Source organism: Littorina saxatilis, linkage group LG12 (genome assembly GCF_037325665.1).
Source record: "Littorina saxatilis isolate snail1 linkage group LG12, US_GU_Lsax_2.0, whole genome shotgun sequence".
Taxonomy (NCBI): domain Eukaryota; kingdom Metazoa; phylum Mollusca; class Gastropoda; order Littorinimorpha; family Littorinidae; genus Littorina; species Littorina saxatilis.
Genome location: NC_090256.1, coordinates 40,524,840 through 40,544,810, shown reverse-complemented (window position 1 = coordinate 40,544,810; position 19,971 = coordinate 40,524,840). Strand labels below are relative to the sequence as shown.

General features: G+C 42.7%; 1 protein-coding gene across 4 annotated transcripts in view; it reads right to left on the bottom strand.

The window, feature by feature from the left end:
• Positions 1-19,971, bottom strand: part of LOC138981943 (hexokinase-2-like) — a 69,162-nt gene that overhangs the window by 28,914 nt on the left and 20,277 nt on the right. The window contains exon 1 of one of the 4 annotated variants that reach the window (XM_070355121.1): positions 17,147-18,031. The exons of the other annotated variants lie outside the window; for them this stretch is intronic. Coding sequence (XP_070211222.1) covers positions 17,147-17,314 — 168 coding nt within the window. The 5' untranslated portion in view covers positions 17,315-18,031. Of the gene's footprint in view, positions 1-17,146; positions 18,032-19,971 lie in introns of those variants that run through there. 4 annotated transcript variants of the gene reach the window in all.

Sequence of the window (19,971 nt, the reverse complement as noted above, 5' to 3'; positions counted from 1 at the left end):
AACCTTCAGCGACAATTAATCCTCATTATTATTTAACATTGACAATCTTAACTGAAATGCAAAAACCAAAAACTTTGCTAAATCTACAATTGTTTCTGTGTCTTGTTTTTTAAACATGGAAATCATACTGCCCAACTGATAGAGAGAGAGAGAGAGAGAGAGAGAGAGAGAGAGAGAGAGAGAGAGAGAGAGAGAGAGGAGAGAGAGAGAGAGAGAGAGAGAGAGAGAGAGAGAGAGAGAGAGAGAGACGCACACACTCGCAGAGTGAAAGAGAGAGAGACGCACACACTCACACACAGTAACCGCTCCCCCCCCCCCCCCTCTCACACCTGTGGCAAAAGGTCAGGGGAGGGCGAACAAGACGTCATGTATGGCGCAAAGAGCAGTGGCCTCAGAAGAGCCACTTTGCCACAAACCACCAATAAGGCGGCATACAGTTCACAAAAGTGCAAATTACGATGCTCACACATGTTGCAACAACAACAAAACTGCTAAATTGCCAATATCTGTGGTTGGTATAAGAGCAACGAAGGGGTTTAGTGCTAGTATACGGCCAGATACTGACTGATCCGGTCTTCGATTTTTTCCACCAGCTCCAGTGTGCGTGTTCGTGTGAGAGAACAGCCCAACAGAATGACACGTCATTGTTATAACATATTAAGCGTCTGTGATTATATTGCAGCGGGTTTTTTTTTCTAATCATACTGTCACATGACTGCTCCATCCGCATGTTCAATGTCATCAATAAACGCACGTGACTTGTAGCCGTACACCGGAAAGTCAAAGTACGTTATTCTACTGCTAGTAGAAGTCTGAAGATCTTTGGGGAAATACTAAGCAATGCGAAGCGGAGGACAGAAAATTGGACTTGCACCTCTGCATATTTATACATTTTCTGGCAGAGTATATTTACACGATTGGTTATCTAAGAGGGAAAAAAAAGTACCATTATTAGAGACTGACTCTGTCACACAGACACACAGACAGACACACACAGATAATCACATAAGCCAATCACACACACACACACACACACACACATACACACACACACACACACACACACACACACACACACACACACACACACACACACACACACACACACACACACACACACACACTCACACACACACTCAACACACACAGGAAAAAAATACAACACACAGCTGATGGTGACGACTGCTTCAACGCAATGTAAACACGCACATTTACCTACGAACAACAAATGAAAGCCCCCCCCCCCCCCCCCCCAAAGTGCAAGCAGTGCAACACATTGCACGAATGCAGCCAAGCTGCACAGTTTAGCCGATCCTATATAAAGTACAACAACAAAAACACATTACCATTTTTTTAAACAAAAAAACATTGATTCATTATTGACGCGCACTACAGCTGGATGTCAATTTTATACCTTCTCGACCATGAGGTCTTGGTCGTGCAAAACGAAAAGTTCACAATATTTGTACTCGTACTTCATTTGTTTGGCATACAATGTACAGTCACTACTTTACGTGGGTTGTGCGGTAAAATCTGTCACTGTTTTATTGGATGAAGAATGTAAAATGGTGCATTATATCATATTCGCATAAAATCGAAATGGCCCGATGTCGATGACGCAAGTGTTTGTGGTTTATACAGTGAATGCAATGTAAAACAGTTTGCAATATGCCACCTAAGAATGTGGAATGGTATCATTCCATGACTTCCGAGCTGTCAAAATTTGCTCTCGCTGGAATAGAAAACAAATTGGCAATTATGACTTATGTGTTCTCGGAAAAGTACAATTTACGAGAGTTCTACATCGTGAGTCGTACGAGCGCATGGCCACACACGCGCGTAACAGACCGACAGACAGAGAGAAAGGGAGACAGACCGACAGACAGAGAGAAAGGGAGACAGACCGACAGACAGAGAGAAAGGGAGACAGACCGACAGACAGAGAGAAAGGGAGACAGACCGACAGGCAGAGAGAAAGGGAGACAGACCGACAGGCAGAGAGAAAGGGAGACAGACCGACAGACAGAGAGAAAGGGAGACAGACCGACAGGCAGAGAGAAAGGGAGACAGACCGACAGGCAGAGAGAAAGGGAGACAGACCGACAGACAGAGAGAAAGGGAGACAGACCGACAGGCAGAGAGAAAGGGAGACAGACCGACAGACAGAGAGAAAGGGAGACAGACCGACAGGCAGAGAGAAAGGGAGACAGACCGACAGACAGAGAGAAAGGGAGACAGGCCGACAGGCAGAGAGAAAGGGAGACAGACCGACAGACAGAGAGAAAGGGAGACAGACCGACAGGCAGAGAGAAAGGGAGACAGACCGACAGACAGAGAGAAAGGGAGACAGACCGACAGACAGAGAGAAAGGGAGACAGACCGACAGACAGAGAGAAAGGGAGACAGACCGACAGGCAGAGAGAAAGGGAGACAGACCGACAGACAGAGAGAAAGGGAGACAGACCGACAGACAGAGAGAAAGGGAGACAGACCGACAGGCAGAGAGAAAGGGAGACAGACCGACAGGCAGAGAGAAAGGGAGACAGACCGACAGGCAGAGAGAAAGGGAGACAGACCGACAGACAGAGAGAAAGGGAGACAGACCGACAGACAGAGAGAAAGGGAGACAGACCGACAGACAGAGAGAAAGGGAGACAGACCGACAGACAGAGAGAAAGGGAGACAGACCGACAGACAGAGATGGAGGTGAGACAAACAAAGGGTGAAGAGGACAGACAGACTGAGAGTAACAAACACCGTCTGCGATTTTTCACACACACAAACAGGTTAGTACAGTACACATAAATTGATCATCCATTTACTTTCGTCGACGAGTCAATCTCAGCGACAAACAATAAACAACAGCAACGTCCGCAATGTTATCACATATCTGCGGCCTTACGGCATTTCCAGGGCTTGGCACAGTTCCAAGCGACCTCGGTCAAATGAAAATAAAAGAGGTGTGGGAATGCACTGGTCGCTGATTGGCTGAGCGCGACACACCAACGTGACACACCTCAATTTCGTCAGACGGTGACGTGAGGTCACATGGCAGTGCTAAATCAGCGACGACGACAAAAGACACGAGGTATAGGGGGGAAATGGGGATGAGTTGTCCTTGTCTAGGGTTCTCATAAATTGAACAGCACGGGTAACGTAAATGTTACAATGTGGCCAAAGTTTGTGAACTGAAAGCTGCAAGGTTTTTAGTGACAATCGTGACAATTTGGGCCCGTGTAATGAGTAATGAAAAGCGACAACACTGATAATGTGGCCACTGTTTGCGAACTGAAAGCTGCAAGGTTTTGGGTTACAATCATGACATTAAATACCTAAACCACCTGTCATCTCCCTGTCACAAGTCCCCGTGGGAGGACAGGTCAACCGATAACACCAAAATGCGATCACCTCACAACAATAACACTAAGATTAGAAAAGTCACAATTTGGCATCCAATAATGAAATAAGGACGACCATTTCATCAGCTATCAATTGAGCAACAAACTACCGTTTTGAAACAATAATGATCTCAACACAAAATTAGAATACCAAGATAACCTACTTTTTCAGCATCTGACGAAATAAAGCCAAAGTGACCGTCTTTCTAGCCCATTTTTCAAGTCAGTAACAAAGTGTATGCCATCGCCCAGATTAGCACAAAAAAACTTTGCACCGAATGATTGTTTTATCATATTCTCAGCCTTTTCACGTTGTACGAGTGCTGTTATGTAAACCAAAGTGACATTGACATTTCGCCCAAAGGAGACGGCCGAAGCGGAAGGGGGGAAAGAGGGGGCGGAGAGAAGGGACAGGAATGCATAAAAAAGATTGTCTGGCGTTTGCCCTTCCTATAACCCTGAGGCCGTGTGTGTGTGTGTGTGTTTGAAGGGGAAGAAGGAAGGGCTACTTTGTACATGCGTTTGACGCACGATTTCTTGAGGATGTTGTGCCGACAGCAAGAAGCCGTTGTCCGTTTTTTATTTAAGTCGATATTTTTTCCGTTGTCTCTTGTTCTGTTCGCCACTTGTTTCGTGCACTTTATCTTTTTGTATCCCCCTACCCCGATCTCCGTCGCCTGTTCAGTATTGAATTGCAATAGCTTTTGTCTGTTGGATTTAATCAGTAAAATGTTGATACCTCCCTCTTTTGTTTCTTCGCGCGTTTTCTCTGGTTTTCTATTCATGATTCTGCTGCTGAATTTGTGTCATGGTTTCCAATATCTGTCTCATTTGTCTTTTAACTTCAAATAGCCATACCAAATTAAATTTAAATTTAACACACACACACACACACACACACACACACACACACACACACACACACACACACACACACACACACACACACAACGAGACACAGTCAACAAAAATGATTTCAAACGGGTGCCTCTGGAGGTGAAAGCCCAACTACGACTCGTGAAAGTGAATGTGAACGCAGTGTGCCAGCGATCAATACAGCCACCTCGCAGTGTGCAGGCTATCACCACCACCACAACCACCACCAACATCCCGCATGTCTTGCTGGGGTTGCTGGCCAATGTGTGACTAACAGGCTCGTGGTGCCGTCACACAGACAAGAGACTGCAAAGAGAGAGAGAGAGAGAGAGGGAGAGAGAGAGGGAGGGAGAGAGGGAGGGAGTGGGGGAGGGAGAGGGGGAGGGAGAGAGACACAGACACAGAGAGAGCGAGAGAGAGAGAGAGAGAGACACACACACACACACACACACTGACACACACACACACACACACACACACACACACACACGTGCGGGTCACATATCATATGCACATACGCACAAATACACAAGTCCGGGTCATGTAATGATCATGATTATGTACACACGCATACAAGCGACTGAAAGAAACACACACACACACACACACACACACACACACACACACACACACACACACACACACCGCGTATAACGCACGCAACACAATGCAAGCCACTGATCCCCTCAGAATATGCGACTTGCCTGGAATGTAATCTGAGTCTGTGCTCATGACGGGGGCGTAGAGTTGGGTGTGTGTGTGTGCAGGTTGACTTTTGCTAAGCGCTCAAGCCAAGTTGGCTGTGTTTGTATACACGCTGCTGATGCAATCCTGCTGGGACAAGGTCCTTGGTAAAGGCCAACACATGAGATTTCAATGTGGTCTTACACACTAACCTTGTGGTCTTTCACGGGTAGAAAGTGTAATTGTGCTCTAGGTTACATCATATACTGGCGACGAAATAGTCCACATGAGCAGTCTTTAGTCAGTCTTAGCAGACGGGAAAAAGAGAGAGAGAGAGAGAGAGAGAGAGAGAGAGAGAGAGAGAGAGAGAGAGAGAGGGGGGGGGAGGGGGGGGGGGGTGTAGTGTTGAAACCGAGAAACATAAAGAGAGTACAAAAATATTCTAAAGGGGAAGTAAAAAGTCGTTCATTCAATATCCTGAAGAGAGATATATATCTACACACATTGAAAGTCACGACTTGCGTCCTTTAACTGGATTATGATCCGGTTGTGACTCACCAACAACACACACAAAATATCAAGGAAATAAAATAGCACAGCGGTACGAAGCGGTTCAGTGCTTTTGCATATTAATTTTACTAAGCGTTTCCTCTTTCCAAGGTCAAAACTGCAAGAAGTAAAACACGCCAGAATTCAAAGGGACTTCCCCACCAGCATTCTAGTTCTCTAATGTTTTTTGTTGTAGTTGTATTTTTCTTTTTAACTTTCTGAGCTTGTTTTTAATCCAAACATATCACATCTATGGTTTTGAAATCAGGAACTTACAAGGAATAAGATGAAATTGTTTCAAAATCGATTTCGGAAATTTAATTTTAATCATAATTTTCATATTTTTAACTTTCAGAGCTTGTTTTTAATCCGAATATAACATATTTATATGTTTTTTGGAATCTGAAAATGATGAAGAATAAGATGAAATTGTTTTTGGGTCGTTTTATAAAAACTAAAATTGAATTACAATTTTCAGATTTGTAATGACCAAAGTCATCCAAGCTGAAATGCAATACCAAAGTCCGGCCTTTGTTGAAGATTGTTTGGCCAACATTTTAATCAATTTGATTGAAAAATGAGGGTGTGACAGTGCCGCCTCAAGTTTTACAAAAAGCCGAATATGACGTCATCAAGATATTTATCGAAAAAATGGAGAGAGAAAAACGTCTCGTCTGAGGATATCATTCCCAGAAACTCTCATGTAAAAATTTCATAAAGATCGGTCCAGCAGTTTACTCTGAATCGCTACTAATATATAATAATATAATAATAGTTTACTCCACACACACACACACATACACCACGACACTCGTCTCGATTCCCCCTCTATGTTAAAACATTTTGTCAAAACTTGACTAAATGTAACAAATGAGCACTGTCCAAGTTTCATCTGAAAACAATCCCTGGTATCACTATCAATTTTCTGGTCATAATTATCTAATGGTTACATCCTTCTCATTTCAATCACCACAATCTGCCTAGGCTTTTAAAGGCTGACATAGTCCTATTTAATTAGTTTAATTACTTCCAGGGCTTTTCCCATCGTTGCGGGGATGTATAAATTAAGCTTCCTGCAAGTGTTAGGTTTGAAGTCCTTACCAATTACGAGAAATAATTAATTCTTTATTGCACTGTTTAGCAACAGTTCTCCAGGACTTGGGCTATTTTTAGACCGTTGACGGCACTTCGTGACGTTTTGTAAACCAAAGATGGCGTTTGAGACTGTTCTGTTTACATTCGACACTATCAACACCACTTTCCAATACTGAAATATTTTTTCTGTGTTCGAAACCTACAGCCAATCGTTATTATATCCCCTTAGGTACAGTTTTATAACATTATTGGCACATGTAAACAATATGAATTAATTAATGAACGCTACGAATATGGCAGCCTTTAAACGTGCTGAGAGTATCATTTCACTTGGACTCATACCAGAAAATAAACAATTTGATTGAAAAATGAGGGTGTGACAGTGCCGCCTCAAGTTTTACAAAAAGCCGAATATGACGTCATCAATATATTTATCGAAAAAATGAAGAGAAAAAAACGTCTCGTCTGAGGATATCATTCCCAGAAACTCTCATGTAAAATTTCATAAAGATCGGTCCAGTAGTTTACTCTGAATCGCTACTAATATATAATAATACTAGATGAATACCCGCTTCGCCGGGTACGGCTTCAGTTAAAAAGGGCAATCTTTATCCTAAATTAATTATATAACCTCTGTCAATCTCCCAAATCACAAGTGGACCACATTTGTGGCAAATATATATATATATATTCAGCAAAAAACAAATCTGCTCCGAAAGCACTCGTGCTCATGATTATGATTATATCGTCGGCTTTGGGCTTGAAATGAGAATCTCAAGCTCCATGTGTTTTATTGTTTTTCAATTCATTTTTATTTTTATTTAGAACCGATTGCATGAATTGATCATGCTGAAGATCAGATTTTTGCCCTAAATGCCCTAATTCATACAGGGTTCATACAGACACCTGACAGTGAAATTCAAGGAGTATTCAAGGAGTTTTCAAGGAGTATTTCCGGTATCCCAGCTCCACCATGGCAGGCTCCAGAGAATCAATCAGGGTGGTTGCATAAGCATGTCCAAGAAATTTGGAAGCGTAGTATTCCGTTTGGACTTGCTGCCCGTTCCAGCAACGAACAAAAATGTCAAGTTGCTTCATTTTGCTGAAAAACTTTAATATTAACTTTTTTTTTTGTGCCTGCACTTCAGAATTCAAGGAGGTTCAAGGAGGTTAAACACAAGAATGACCATTTTCTCCAAATTCAAGGAGATTCAAGGTCCTTGAAAAGGGGGTTGAAAATTCAAGGGGATTCAAGGAGATTCAAGGAGCGTACGAACCCTGTTCATATGAATGCCTCTATCTGCGGTAGAAATTAAAAGCTGGCAGATCCTCGGATCCACTGAGGAGTTTGGGACATTCAAGCACAACATTTGACTTCGACAAAAAAACAAGGCCCCAGACAAATATAAACCCATTCAGGTCGGGGAAAAAATCCATAGTACAAAAATACACCTGCTGTCAATCAAGTCACAGAGGCCGCGACTAAAAAGGGAATCGATACAAAGATAGCAAACGCCCCCACACACGTAGGACCAAAGTCGAACGGATGAATATTAAACTGACGTGACGTGACGTTCAGCGCGTTGACCAAATTGCCCGCAAGATCAGTCAAGGGAACTGGGGTATGTGAAACAGTCTGAAAATGGCCGTTGTGTCCAAAATAGTAAACTCTAAAGCCCGTAAAAACTGATTGATATTTAATAAATAAGGATAGAAGTTTTCGATACAAGCCTCGTCTTACAACAAATGTACGGTTGTGCATACAATCGTTTACACGAAAAGGGATTTATTTTTGATTCACACAGCTAGCGCCTGCGGTTCATTGCGCGAGTCCAAAACAACTTATCGATTTGAAGCAATAAACTATTGAAGAAGTTCACGGCGTGCAAGCTTATTGGTACACACCCAACAAATGGCGCACGGAACTCAACCTCAAGTTTCCTTATTACAGGCACCTTCTGCTTTGTGCCCCTTTGTGTCCGGGGAACGATTTCATGGTAAGACTTCAAGACCCGAACCCCGTTTGACGTCAGTAGAACGTGACCTTCACTAACTGGCACTATCCCAACCACTCGCCGTGTGACTTATTATGCATGCGATTTTGGCTGCGTTTTGTAGTTTAGTCACTCCCTCATCTAACCAGCCCCACCACCACCCATCCACTTCCCCTTTGCCCCATCCATACCCTCATCATTGTCTACACTTCAACAGAATGTTCGTAACAAGCAAGAGGGCAGGAGTCTGTTGGGGTTGCTCCGCTGAAGAACCAGGATGGTTTCCCGAAGAGCGATAACATCAACAAGGCGGAGATACTTCAATCCCAATTCCAGTCTGTGTTTACAACGGAAGACCTATCGAGCATCCCAAACAAAGGCACGAGCAAACATCCCGCCTTGGATAGCATCAAAGTATCCGAAGCAGGCGTCCGGAAGCTACTCTTGAATCTGCGTACTAACAAAGCCACAGGACCCGACGCAATCCCAGCCTTCATTCTGAAAACTGGAGCTGAGGAACTCACGCCCCTACTTACCAAAATGTTCCAGAGGTCACTTGACGAGGGCGCAGTGCCGCAGGATTGGAAGGATGCATTGGTGGTGCCAATCTTTAACAAGAAGGGCAAAGCCCATACGACTCACATGCTTTACACATTTTTCCTACCAAAATACATGTGACCTTGACCCAAGGTCAAGGTCATCCAAGGTCATGCAACACAAAGTTGTTAATTCAAGACATAGGAAGTACAATGGTGCTTATTGGCTCTTTCTACCATGAGATATGGTCACTTTTAGTGGTTCACTACCTTATTTTGGTCACATTTCATAAGGGTCAAAGTGACCTTGACCTTGATCATATGTGACCAAATGTGTCTCATGATGAAAGCATAACATGTGCCCCACATAATTTTTAAGTTTGAAACAGTTATCTTCCATAGTTCAGGGTCAAGGTCACTTCAAAATATGTATACAATCCAACTTTGAAGAGCTCCTGTGACCTTGACCTTGAAGCAAGGTAAACCAAACTGGTATCAAAAGATGGGGCTTACTTTGCCCTATATATCATATATAGGTGAGGTATTGAATCTCAAAAACTTCAGAGAAAATGTGAAAAATGTGAAAAATAGCTGTTTTTTAGGCAACATTTATGGCCCCTGCGACCTTGACCTTGAAGCAAGGTCAAGATGCTATGTATGCTTTTTGGGGCCTTGTCATCATACACCATCTTGCCAAATTTGGTACTGATAGACTGAATAGTGTCCAAGAAATATCCAACGTTAAAGTTTTCCGGACGGACGGACGGACGTCCGGACGGACGTCCGGACGGACGGACGGACGGACGGACGACTCGGGTGAGTACATAGACTCACTTTTGCTTCGCATGTGAGTCAAAAAGGGAGACCGTCACCAGGCAGCTAACTACAGGCCTGTGTCACTTACGTCCATCACGTGCAAACTTCTCGAACACATCATCCACAGTAACATCATGAATCACCTTGACACCCATAAGATCCTGACAGAAGCACAACATGGGTTCAGGAAATTCCGGTCATGTGAGACTCAACTCATCGAGACTGTGCACGACATCGCGAAGAACTTGGCTTCAGAGGACCAAGTCGACGCAATCCTGCTCGACTTCAGCAAGGCGTTTGATAAGGTTCCACACCAGCGACTGTTTCACAAGCTCGACCACTACGGAGTGAGGAACAACACACTTAAATGGATATGTTCGTTCCTGACAGGAAGAACGCAACAAGTAGTACTTGAAGGTGTTCATTCATCGGCTGGACCAGTGACGTCAGGGGTGCCCCAAGGTACAGTCCTAGGCCCCCTCCTATTCCTGATCTACATAAACGACATGCCCGAGGCAGTTAAACATTCAAAACTAAAGCTCTTTGCGGACGATAGCCTGCTGTATAAAAAAGTAACAAAGCAGCAAGATCCACTCCTCCTTCAAGAAGATCTGAACGCACTCCAAAATTGGGAACAGAAATGGCAAATGGAGTTTAACCCGAGCAAATGCAACATCATCCGCATACTTCCCAGCAAGAATAAGCCGCCGATATTGTCCACCTACCACCTACATGGACAGACTCTCGAAACTACCAAGGAGAGCAAATACTTAGGAGTCACCATCACCGAAAACCTATCTTGGACCAATCACATCAAGAACGTGACCGCCAAAGAAAACAGAACCGTGGGATTTCTCAAAAGAATTTTAAAGAATGCACGACGAAGGTGAAGTCAGCTACCTACACAACCATGGTTCGTCCCACTCTCGAATACGCGTCAACAGTGTGGGACCCACATCAGGAAAATGACAAGCAGGCATTAGAAATGGTCCAGAGAAGAGCAGCCAGATACGCCCATAACAACTACTTTGAAAAAACGCCTGGCGTAGTTACCAACATGCTGAACAACCTAGGATGGGAAACTCTGGAAAATAGACGAGAAAACAATCGCCTCATGATGCTGTACAAAATCAAGCATAAGATGGTCGGCATAGACGAAAAGAACTATCTCCATAGCTCCGACGCAAGAACAAGAGGAGATGGGCTGAGGCAGCAACAGGACTTCCATAAAGCCATATGCAACACCTTTTTCCCACGGACTATCTCCAACTGGAACCATCTTCCCACGACGACGACATCAGCCCCAAGCCTCGAGTCGTTCCGCTCACGTCTCCGCGGTAGCAGCCCCCTGCAGCCGCCAGTGGGCAACCCCTAATCCCTCAACCCCTGTACATAGTTTTAAACGCCTCCCAACCTATCCAGTTCCTGCCCTTTCTCAGTGCTGGTTTTTTTAAATTGTCATCCCGATTCCAAGAGGCACACACCGCATCCGGAATCGACAAGTGACATCAACACGGGACCACTTACGTTTATCAAATAAACCCGGTCCCAACGGAGAGAAGAAGAAGAAGAACTGTATGTCTTGTCGTTCTTCTTCTTCTTCTTCTTGCGTTCGCCGTCACACCATCAGTTTAGTCTGCGAGACAAATGACGTCGTGGCTTCCATTAGTGGAATGCATGAATGGAGAATATTATAGTTAGCAACTAAACGTAGGTTCGAACTAAGCAGTTCGTAACTAAAGATTTAGTCAGTCTGCAATGCATGAGAGCGAACTTGGTCGAGACTACTTAGTTACCAACAAAAAGAGTAGGTCATAACTTTCAAGTGACGTCACGGGGAATCCCCGTCACTGCGCAGGCGCGGTGAACTCTTCACCTTCGAAAGTGGTAAACAAACCAGCATGGGATTGGGAGCATGGTAACAGTGCGAACTTGAGTGGTTGATCGATGCAATATTATTTTGGCGAGCAAACAAGACAAACATAGGCAGAACGCAAATGTTTCTCTCAGTTCTTCCGCACATTACGAGAGCTAAAACTGCCCGACCGGGGAGATGTACGCAGCATATAGGCTGAGTCAGTGTCGTCGAAGATTTGAGTGATGGCTCAGTCGGTATGTACTGGGAAAAAGTCCGTGTCCTTCATACTGATTGTGCATTTTAAAGCAAAGCTGGAACTTTGTAACAGACAATGATGTATGGATGTATTTAAGTTTGTGTTTCAATTTATGGGAGCGAAACTGACATTTCTGAACTGAAAAAAGTCGTGTTTTGTGGAGTTTAGAGTTGTCAGTAGAGACTGAGTAATCGTTGAAGAGAAATAATTGCATGGTTCACCGATGGAGAGTTAAACGACCATAAAACCGCACCACAGGTATGTCACGAAGCTGTCTAAGTTCTACACTATACAACAAAAGAAAATTGAATGAGGGAATCAAGACAATAGATCAACTCTCTCTCTTTCTTTCTCTCAGTCTCTATCTCTCTCTCTCTCACACACACACAGGCATACGCACACACTAACACACACACACACACACACACACACTCTCTCTCCCTCTCTCTCTAAACCGCTAAGAGGGAGGGACAAAGTTGAGAACAAGAGTGCCAGATAAAGGAAGGAATGTAATTTGGAGCGATCATTAAACAAATTAAGAAACAAGCAAGTTAGCAAGCAAATCCTTGAAAATGTGTGATGTCATACAAAAGGAGCCAACAATGTTTTGGCCTGGTGTTCTACTTACAAAATAAACTAGTAAAAGAATTGTGAGATGTAAAGAGAAAAGATTAACTGGAAACACTACCGAATTACAAGACATCATCAGTGATTTGAATCATGCACTTCTGATTTTCTTCCTTTTTTCCAGATCGGGTAGAATACTTTATGTCAGTGACATATTTAAATGATTGCAATTTTGTGCTGGTCTTTAACATGAATAATTAGATACAATGAATACATTATTCAATGAGTAGGAAGTGACAATATTTTAATGTGTATGATCTTGTTTGATGAATGCCGCAAACACTCTGAGAAGTTCTTCTAAGCAAGCAAAGAAACAGAGGTAATGAAGTTGGATACTGAGATGACTATATTTTGTAACTTAGACACTCTGTCTATAAGGAAGCTAGCTGTTGCTTGAACATCATTTGAAAATTAATCTGCGCCAGTTTAAATGCAGTGCTTCGGTATGGTAGAGCTGATCATCAAAATGCATCTCATGTGTGAAATTTTAGCTTTGATGTTGCACTGACTTCAGAAGACTAACCTGTTTCGTGAGTAAAAACTGCAAACATTTCAAGCTGACAAGAACAGAACGATGTTAAAATATAAGATATGATAAGGGAAATGTGAAGGCTAAATTAAACAAACATGAAATTGTAACCCACTCTGTACAAGTGGCGCGTTTTGCTGCATTGATCATCTTTTATTCTTTCATGTGTTCTTTTGAGTTTCCGACAACATTTGTTGTGTCATTGTGTATGAACGTTTTAATTTAAATGATGATAAACAATGATTGCATATTTTGTGTAAACGATTTCGCTCAACGTCTCAGATGTGGCATGCAGGCTTCACGTGGAATAAAACCATCCCTCCACTTTAACATATACCAGCTGTCAAAAACACGTGTGTTTACTTTGAAGTGTTGGAATGTTTGATCAATTAATTTGTTTAACTTCTACTGGCATCAATCCGCAAAATGTATTCATTCAAACATTCCAACTTTGCACATGACCCAGTCAGAATGTAAATGTTTGGTATACATGTATCAAAGTGTATAGATGGCCTAACCTCATGTAAGAGCCCATGCAGATATAAAATAGTAAGCCAAACTTGGCGTTTGCAAGAAGAACGGTGCCTTGAAACTGACAGCAGCAACAACAATTTAATTATCCACAATCACAGTGTCACTCAGCTTTTCACCCCATCCAAACCACCAGCCATCCTCTCACTAAAAACCAAAACAAACTCCCCAAAACACACACACACACACACACATTAAAACACAGAGAATCATGAGATTTGTTTGTTTGTTTATTCATCCTGTAGAATGTTTCTTTAGCCACTGAGCCAACTATGATACTCGTCATAAAAAGTAGGCAGATCCGTTTGAGGGCAAATCTTTATGATGAGGCCGTTTATTAAAAAAACCAAATACAGGTTGACCCAAAAACAATGCAACCCACAACAAGTTAATAACCTACATTTGTGGACATAAACTTCAGCCTATGCATGACCCTTCTACAAAGTGACAATTTTGAAGATCAAATAGGCTGACTTTTGTGCAATTTTAAATTAAGTTCCCAATTTTGGGGATCGACTCAACGGTACGGGTTTTAAAATTGAGCGGTAGCCAAACTTGCCCGATCTAAGCGCTCAAGATTGTAACATTCGGGGCAATTCGAATCACAAAAGTATACCTTAATCAACATTCAGACCTGGGAATCCCTGTTTTGGACTTGGAGTATTCTCAAACAAACTTGGTGTATTTTTTTTTTAAATGAGCGTACTCCACATTTAAACATGCTTCACACGCGTCTGTCTATGAGTATATAACTGCTTTCTTCAGGTCACCGATGATCTAGGGGGTGTATACTCAGACATTCAGATAATATAAAAGCTAAAAGTCTGGAGGGTTTAAATTAAGTAAGTATTGATACCGTTCATGGTCAAACTTCGTTTTAGTGAATCGACCGCCGAATTTGGAATTTATTTTTTGAAATATATGTAGAGCACAAAAGTCAGAACATCTTCTGCACGTCAATAGAAAAAACAATCAAATCTGCATCCAAATCAGTCAGTTTTGTTCAAATATCTGGTCTAACACTGACATTAAGGCATGTTGATTTGTGTAGGTGTCATTCCTCTGAGAAGCTGTAAAAGGCAGTTTTAGTGGGTAATGAGACAAAAACCGGTACGTTTTCGTAACTCCTCAACGCATTGCCTTCAACGTTGCGGTGATTTGTGCTAACAGTAGTAACACATGTGGGAAAGTTCATACGGATTTTAAAGTCATTTGAGACATTAGTCTGCTGTTAATTGACATGCCAGAAAGAGTTCTTAAATTGATGGTAGGTCTTCGCTGACTCATTGAAAAACAATTAATTTGTTGTTATCTTCAAGAACAATAACAGATGCGTCACACAATTAAATTTCATGTACATATTTTATCAGACATTGGCGGTATGAGGATTTCAACGCGAACATTAATATTTTGCCTCATTCAGAGTGCTGAGCGCAAATGTAGGCCTACGCCTAGAAAAGCTCACGGCTGACACGCTTAACTGATCATGGCTCTTGAAAGAGCATTTTCCAAGAATGTGTGTGTGCGTACAAGTGCGCTGTGAACAGTCATAGTTGAAAATGTATGAAATTAAAGGTAAATTGAAGCTTTCATTTTTCTTAATGCATGTTAATTTTTTTTACAAATTCAGTTCATTGGACAGGGTACATTTTTATTTTTAAAATTCGTTCTGGCATGTCGCGCAACAGCAGAACTAATATCTCACATGACTTGAGATTCCGTGTGTACTTAACGACATGTGTTAGCCCAAATCACTGACAAGTTTTAAGACAATGCGTTGAGGAGTTACTGAAATGTACCATTTTTTGGTCTCATTTTTGTACTTAACGACGTGTGTTAGCACAAATCACTGACAGTTTTAAGACAATGCGTTGAGGAGTTCTGAAATGTACCATTTTTGGTCTCATTACCCGCTAAAACGACTTCAAAAACTGAGAGGATTGACAACTACACGCTCAGCATGCCATAGCGTTCATGTTAGACAAGATATATGTGAACAAAACGGACAGTTTTGGATAAAGATTTGATTGTTCTGTCTAATGACATGCAAAACATGTTTCGGTTTAGTTGTTCTGATTTGTGTTGTTGATTTTAACACGGGAAGCTTGATTTTGTGAATTTGATTTGTGGGAGGGGGGGGGGGGGGGTGTCTGTGTTATATTGTTTGTGTCACCTAAAACAAGCTTTTGCTTGCGATCGCGCCCTAGTTCAAGTTGCTTACTACACCAGTCTCGACATCATTCTGTGCATCGACAACAACAATAACAGCAAACACCTGGCATGCGAGCACGTGACCACAGGTAAACCTTCTCGCTGCGGCAGCTGACGCCAAACTCTGTATGCCTTGTTACACTGTAGCACACGTTAATTAGGTACATCGGTTGAGGGTAGTGTATCTCGCATACTATGCTACACTGAAGTCCCACGGACGCATTTATCAGACAGTATGATACAAGTAGAGAGTATATTACTATAGTATTGTGTACATGACTCATGTATACTACCTATTTCACTATGTCTGGACTCTGTATACGATGCAACACTAGCAACAGTTAATCCAATACACTAATTGAGGGTAGTGTATGTGGAGCTCTGATGTTTTCGACCCAGTACAGCAAGTCTCAAACTCTGTATACGTTGACACACTGCAGTATCATGGACACACTCATCAGAGACATAGTATGCTACATGTAGACAGTATCCATGATATTGCATACATCTCTCTGATGTTTACTACCCAGTTCATTTTGTGTGAAACCCAGTTTACGATGCTACACTGTTGCCCTAAGCTTATACGTATACCACATGATAAACATGCTCTCTCTAATCTATGTATACTACTCAGTACACGAAGTTTCACTCAATATTGCGATCAGACCGACTGTTATGCTACAATGCCTCCACATATCGACCGACAGGACAGTCCTAGGACTCAGCAGAATAATATTGATCGCCTCGGAAATGCTGATGCTGCTGGTAGGTTACAGAAGCTTCCACGCCAGGGCTGCCTGGTTGTTTTACGGCAAAGAATGTTCGTGTACGCTCTAGCAAATTAGCTGTACATGAATACCAACATCAGCATATATATTAGACGAATACCAATCGCTTCAGCAGACTGTACACGTACACGAACGTATAATTATGTGGACATGCTGACTATAGTCTCTGGTTCTGTCTTCATGATCAGACTCAGTGTTCTGACAAGTACAGCAACGCCCAGAGAGAATACTAATAAAGTATTTCAGGGTTCATCCACAGAAAAATAACAAAGTATCTCTGGGTACAAACAGAAAAAAAGTATATCAGGGTACATCCACAGAGAATACTAATAAAGTATCTCAGGGTACACCAACACAGAAATAATACGGTATCTCAGCATAATGGCTTCAGCACCTACCAGTTTCCGCTGGTCGGGCTCTGTGTGGTGATGTTTGTAGTTGAAATAGCCGTTCCTGTGGTGCAGACGGCGATCTACATGATCGGTTTTGACACCATCGACACCACTACCACCACCTGTAGTGGTGCTGGTGTCCGTGATATTTGCTGACAGTGACATTCCGAACATGGGTTGCAGTCACAAACTGAAATCCACTTTGTACAAACAATTCTTTTGTTTCAAAAAGAAACTGGCATCAAACTAAATATTCCAATCAGCAGTCCTGTTTCAATTCACAAGTGTTTCGAGCAGCGAAAGACGATTTAATCCCAGGTTTCCTTCGTCAAAAAATATATATTCCTAACAGCAGACTTTTTAACAATAAAAGCGGTTTCAACCAACCAAAGACTGGGACGATCAAAGTCCAGGTTTTCTTCTCCTCTCAGTAAAGTTTGAATGAGATCACTGTGCCCCTGCAGTCATGTCCGTATTTCACTCGGCTAAAACCAAAACAACTCAATGAATACGACAAACATGAAACACACCTTCACCCTTTCAACCGGATACGTCCATGACTGTGTCTCGAGACACGCTCAGACAGACTCAAATCTTAAGGGCACAATCCTGTTTTCAGTTTGTCCGTCCTAGCCGAATAATAGCGCTGTCGATAATAACAAACTAGCGGAAAGAGCACTAAAATTATGCTGCGTCACAAACACTGACTGAAGCAAGAGTTGCAATCAGCCTGGGTCCTAGATACGGTCGCTGAGGACACTAGACGCACACTTTGAGGACAGTTATGGGGGGTCAATTTCCGGAGCAGACGATCACGGTACGGTGGGGGGGAGCAAACTGGAAGAAACACCGCACAGCACAGACACGGAGAGAAAGTTGAGCGATTCCAAGCATTAATCGAATGCTGATCAAACGGCGTTGGCTTTTAACTGGGCCAGCCGGCAACACGCACATCAGCCAGACAGGAAGCTATTGATCGTGCACCCGACTGACGGAACGATCGTCTGCTCCGACGATTCCTGCGAAGTGCTGGCAGCTGGCATCAAAACAAAACAAAAAAGTGTGTGCAGTGGTTAACGTTGTGGTATTCACCTTCACATCCGCAAAACGAACCTGCTGTTTCCAGTTCTCAACTCAAACAACAACTTGCTGTGTACTCTCCTTCCGAGTGGAGCGGCGAGGGGATATACTGGCAGTAAACAAACAGGACGCAGCCAAGCGTGAATGTGCACAGACAGGTCAATAACCAGCAATGGACGGGCGGGACACGGTTCAACTGGCGCCGGAGAAACTCTGCCAAAATATTACGCCGCTGTCGGAAACGGCAAACATGCAATCAAACGGAGGTTACCTTGACGGCAGCGGCCAGAGGCACCAAACTACAGCAGCTGTTCTCTGTTTTAACTAGAAGTGCTGCACCAATTCTACATCCCTCAGCCTACATTCAGCAACAACGTCATTCTGTTCAACGTCAAGACACAGTATCATTATGATACGAATTTCACAGATAAGGGCGTTCACAAAACAACGCACAAAAGATTACATAAAGCAGTAAAGCACTGCACACCAAAGATAAACGATCAGGTCGACGAGCGTCTGAAAAGCAAGGATGAGCTTGTTCACAGAATGATATTGATTGGTTGTTGTTTGTTTTTTCATGTCCCTTCAACCATTTTTGCTATTCAGGGCCGATTTAATTTTGTTTCCTTTCTCAGATTACATGGTGATCTCCGTTTTTAAATAGATGACATGACAGGCAGCATTTAAAAAACAAGAATATAACCAGCTTGCACAAAAAAGAGGTGTGGCCATTTCAACACAAATGACTCCAGGTAAGACATGAGCAACTTGAAAAGTAAGGCAACCCAAACCAAAATTTATTTCCGAACACTTGATGTTCATTAAAAAGCTAAATGCTGCATAAACTTCAACCATGACCAATACGAAAACAAAATATCTGTCGATGGGTACAAGACATAAGGAAGTTGTTATACTCAGGCGTCACAACTCAGTGTGACGAAGGTGAATTTTCACCACACACAACAATAATCTCGACAGTATCAATGTTAACTGAAAATAAGGGAGTCCTGTTGATATTTTTTTTTTATAATTAGATAACCTCTTTGAGCTGTTGTTAAAAAAAGTGGCTACGCCTTTTTTGACGGCGTAATCCGGCTCGGTCATTCTGCTCGGCTGTACTAGGGTTACGCCAACACTGTATTTTTGGCTCGATGGCATTATTCCTCTCTGCTGTACTAGTTTGATGTGACCCAATTATTTCTTCAAGGACTCTGTCTGTTTGCATTCCGATTCAGACATAGCAAACCCTTTCTGTAAGAAACTTAGTTCAGAAAAGAGGATTAATACGCACTCTCCACACAAACCAAGCGCCAGAAAAACTACGTTCGTTTCTGTTTTTGTTGTTGTTCTACGATTAGTGAGCTAACGCCACTCAAATTCAACTCAGGTATATCTTGCACACTGGGGATTAATGGGTGGGACAGGGAAAATTAACATGGCATTTGCGTCAAAGAATGGCCGTAAGAAGGGACTGGGTGGCCGAGTGGTAACGCACTTGCGCTCGGAAGCGAGAGGTTGTGTGTTCGACCCTGGGTCAGGCCGCAATTTTCTCCCCCCTTTCCTAACCTAGGTGGTGGGTTCAAGTGCTAGTCTTTCGGATGAGACGAAAAACCGAGGTCCCTTCGTGTACACTACATTGGGATGTGCACGTTAAAGATCCCACGATTGACAAAAGGGTCTTTCCTGGCAAAATTGTATAGGCATAGATAAAATGTCCACCAAATACCCGTTTGACTTGGAATAAAGGCCGT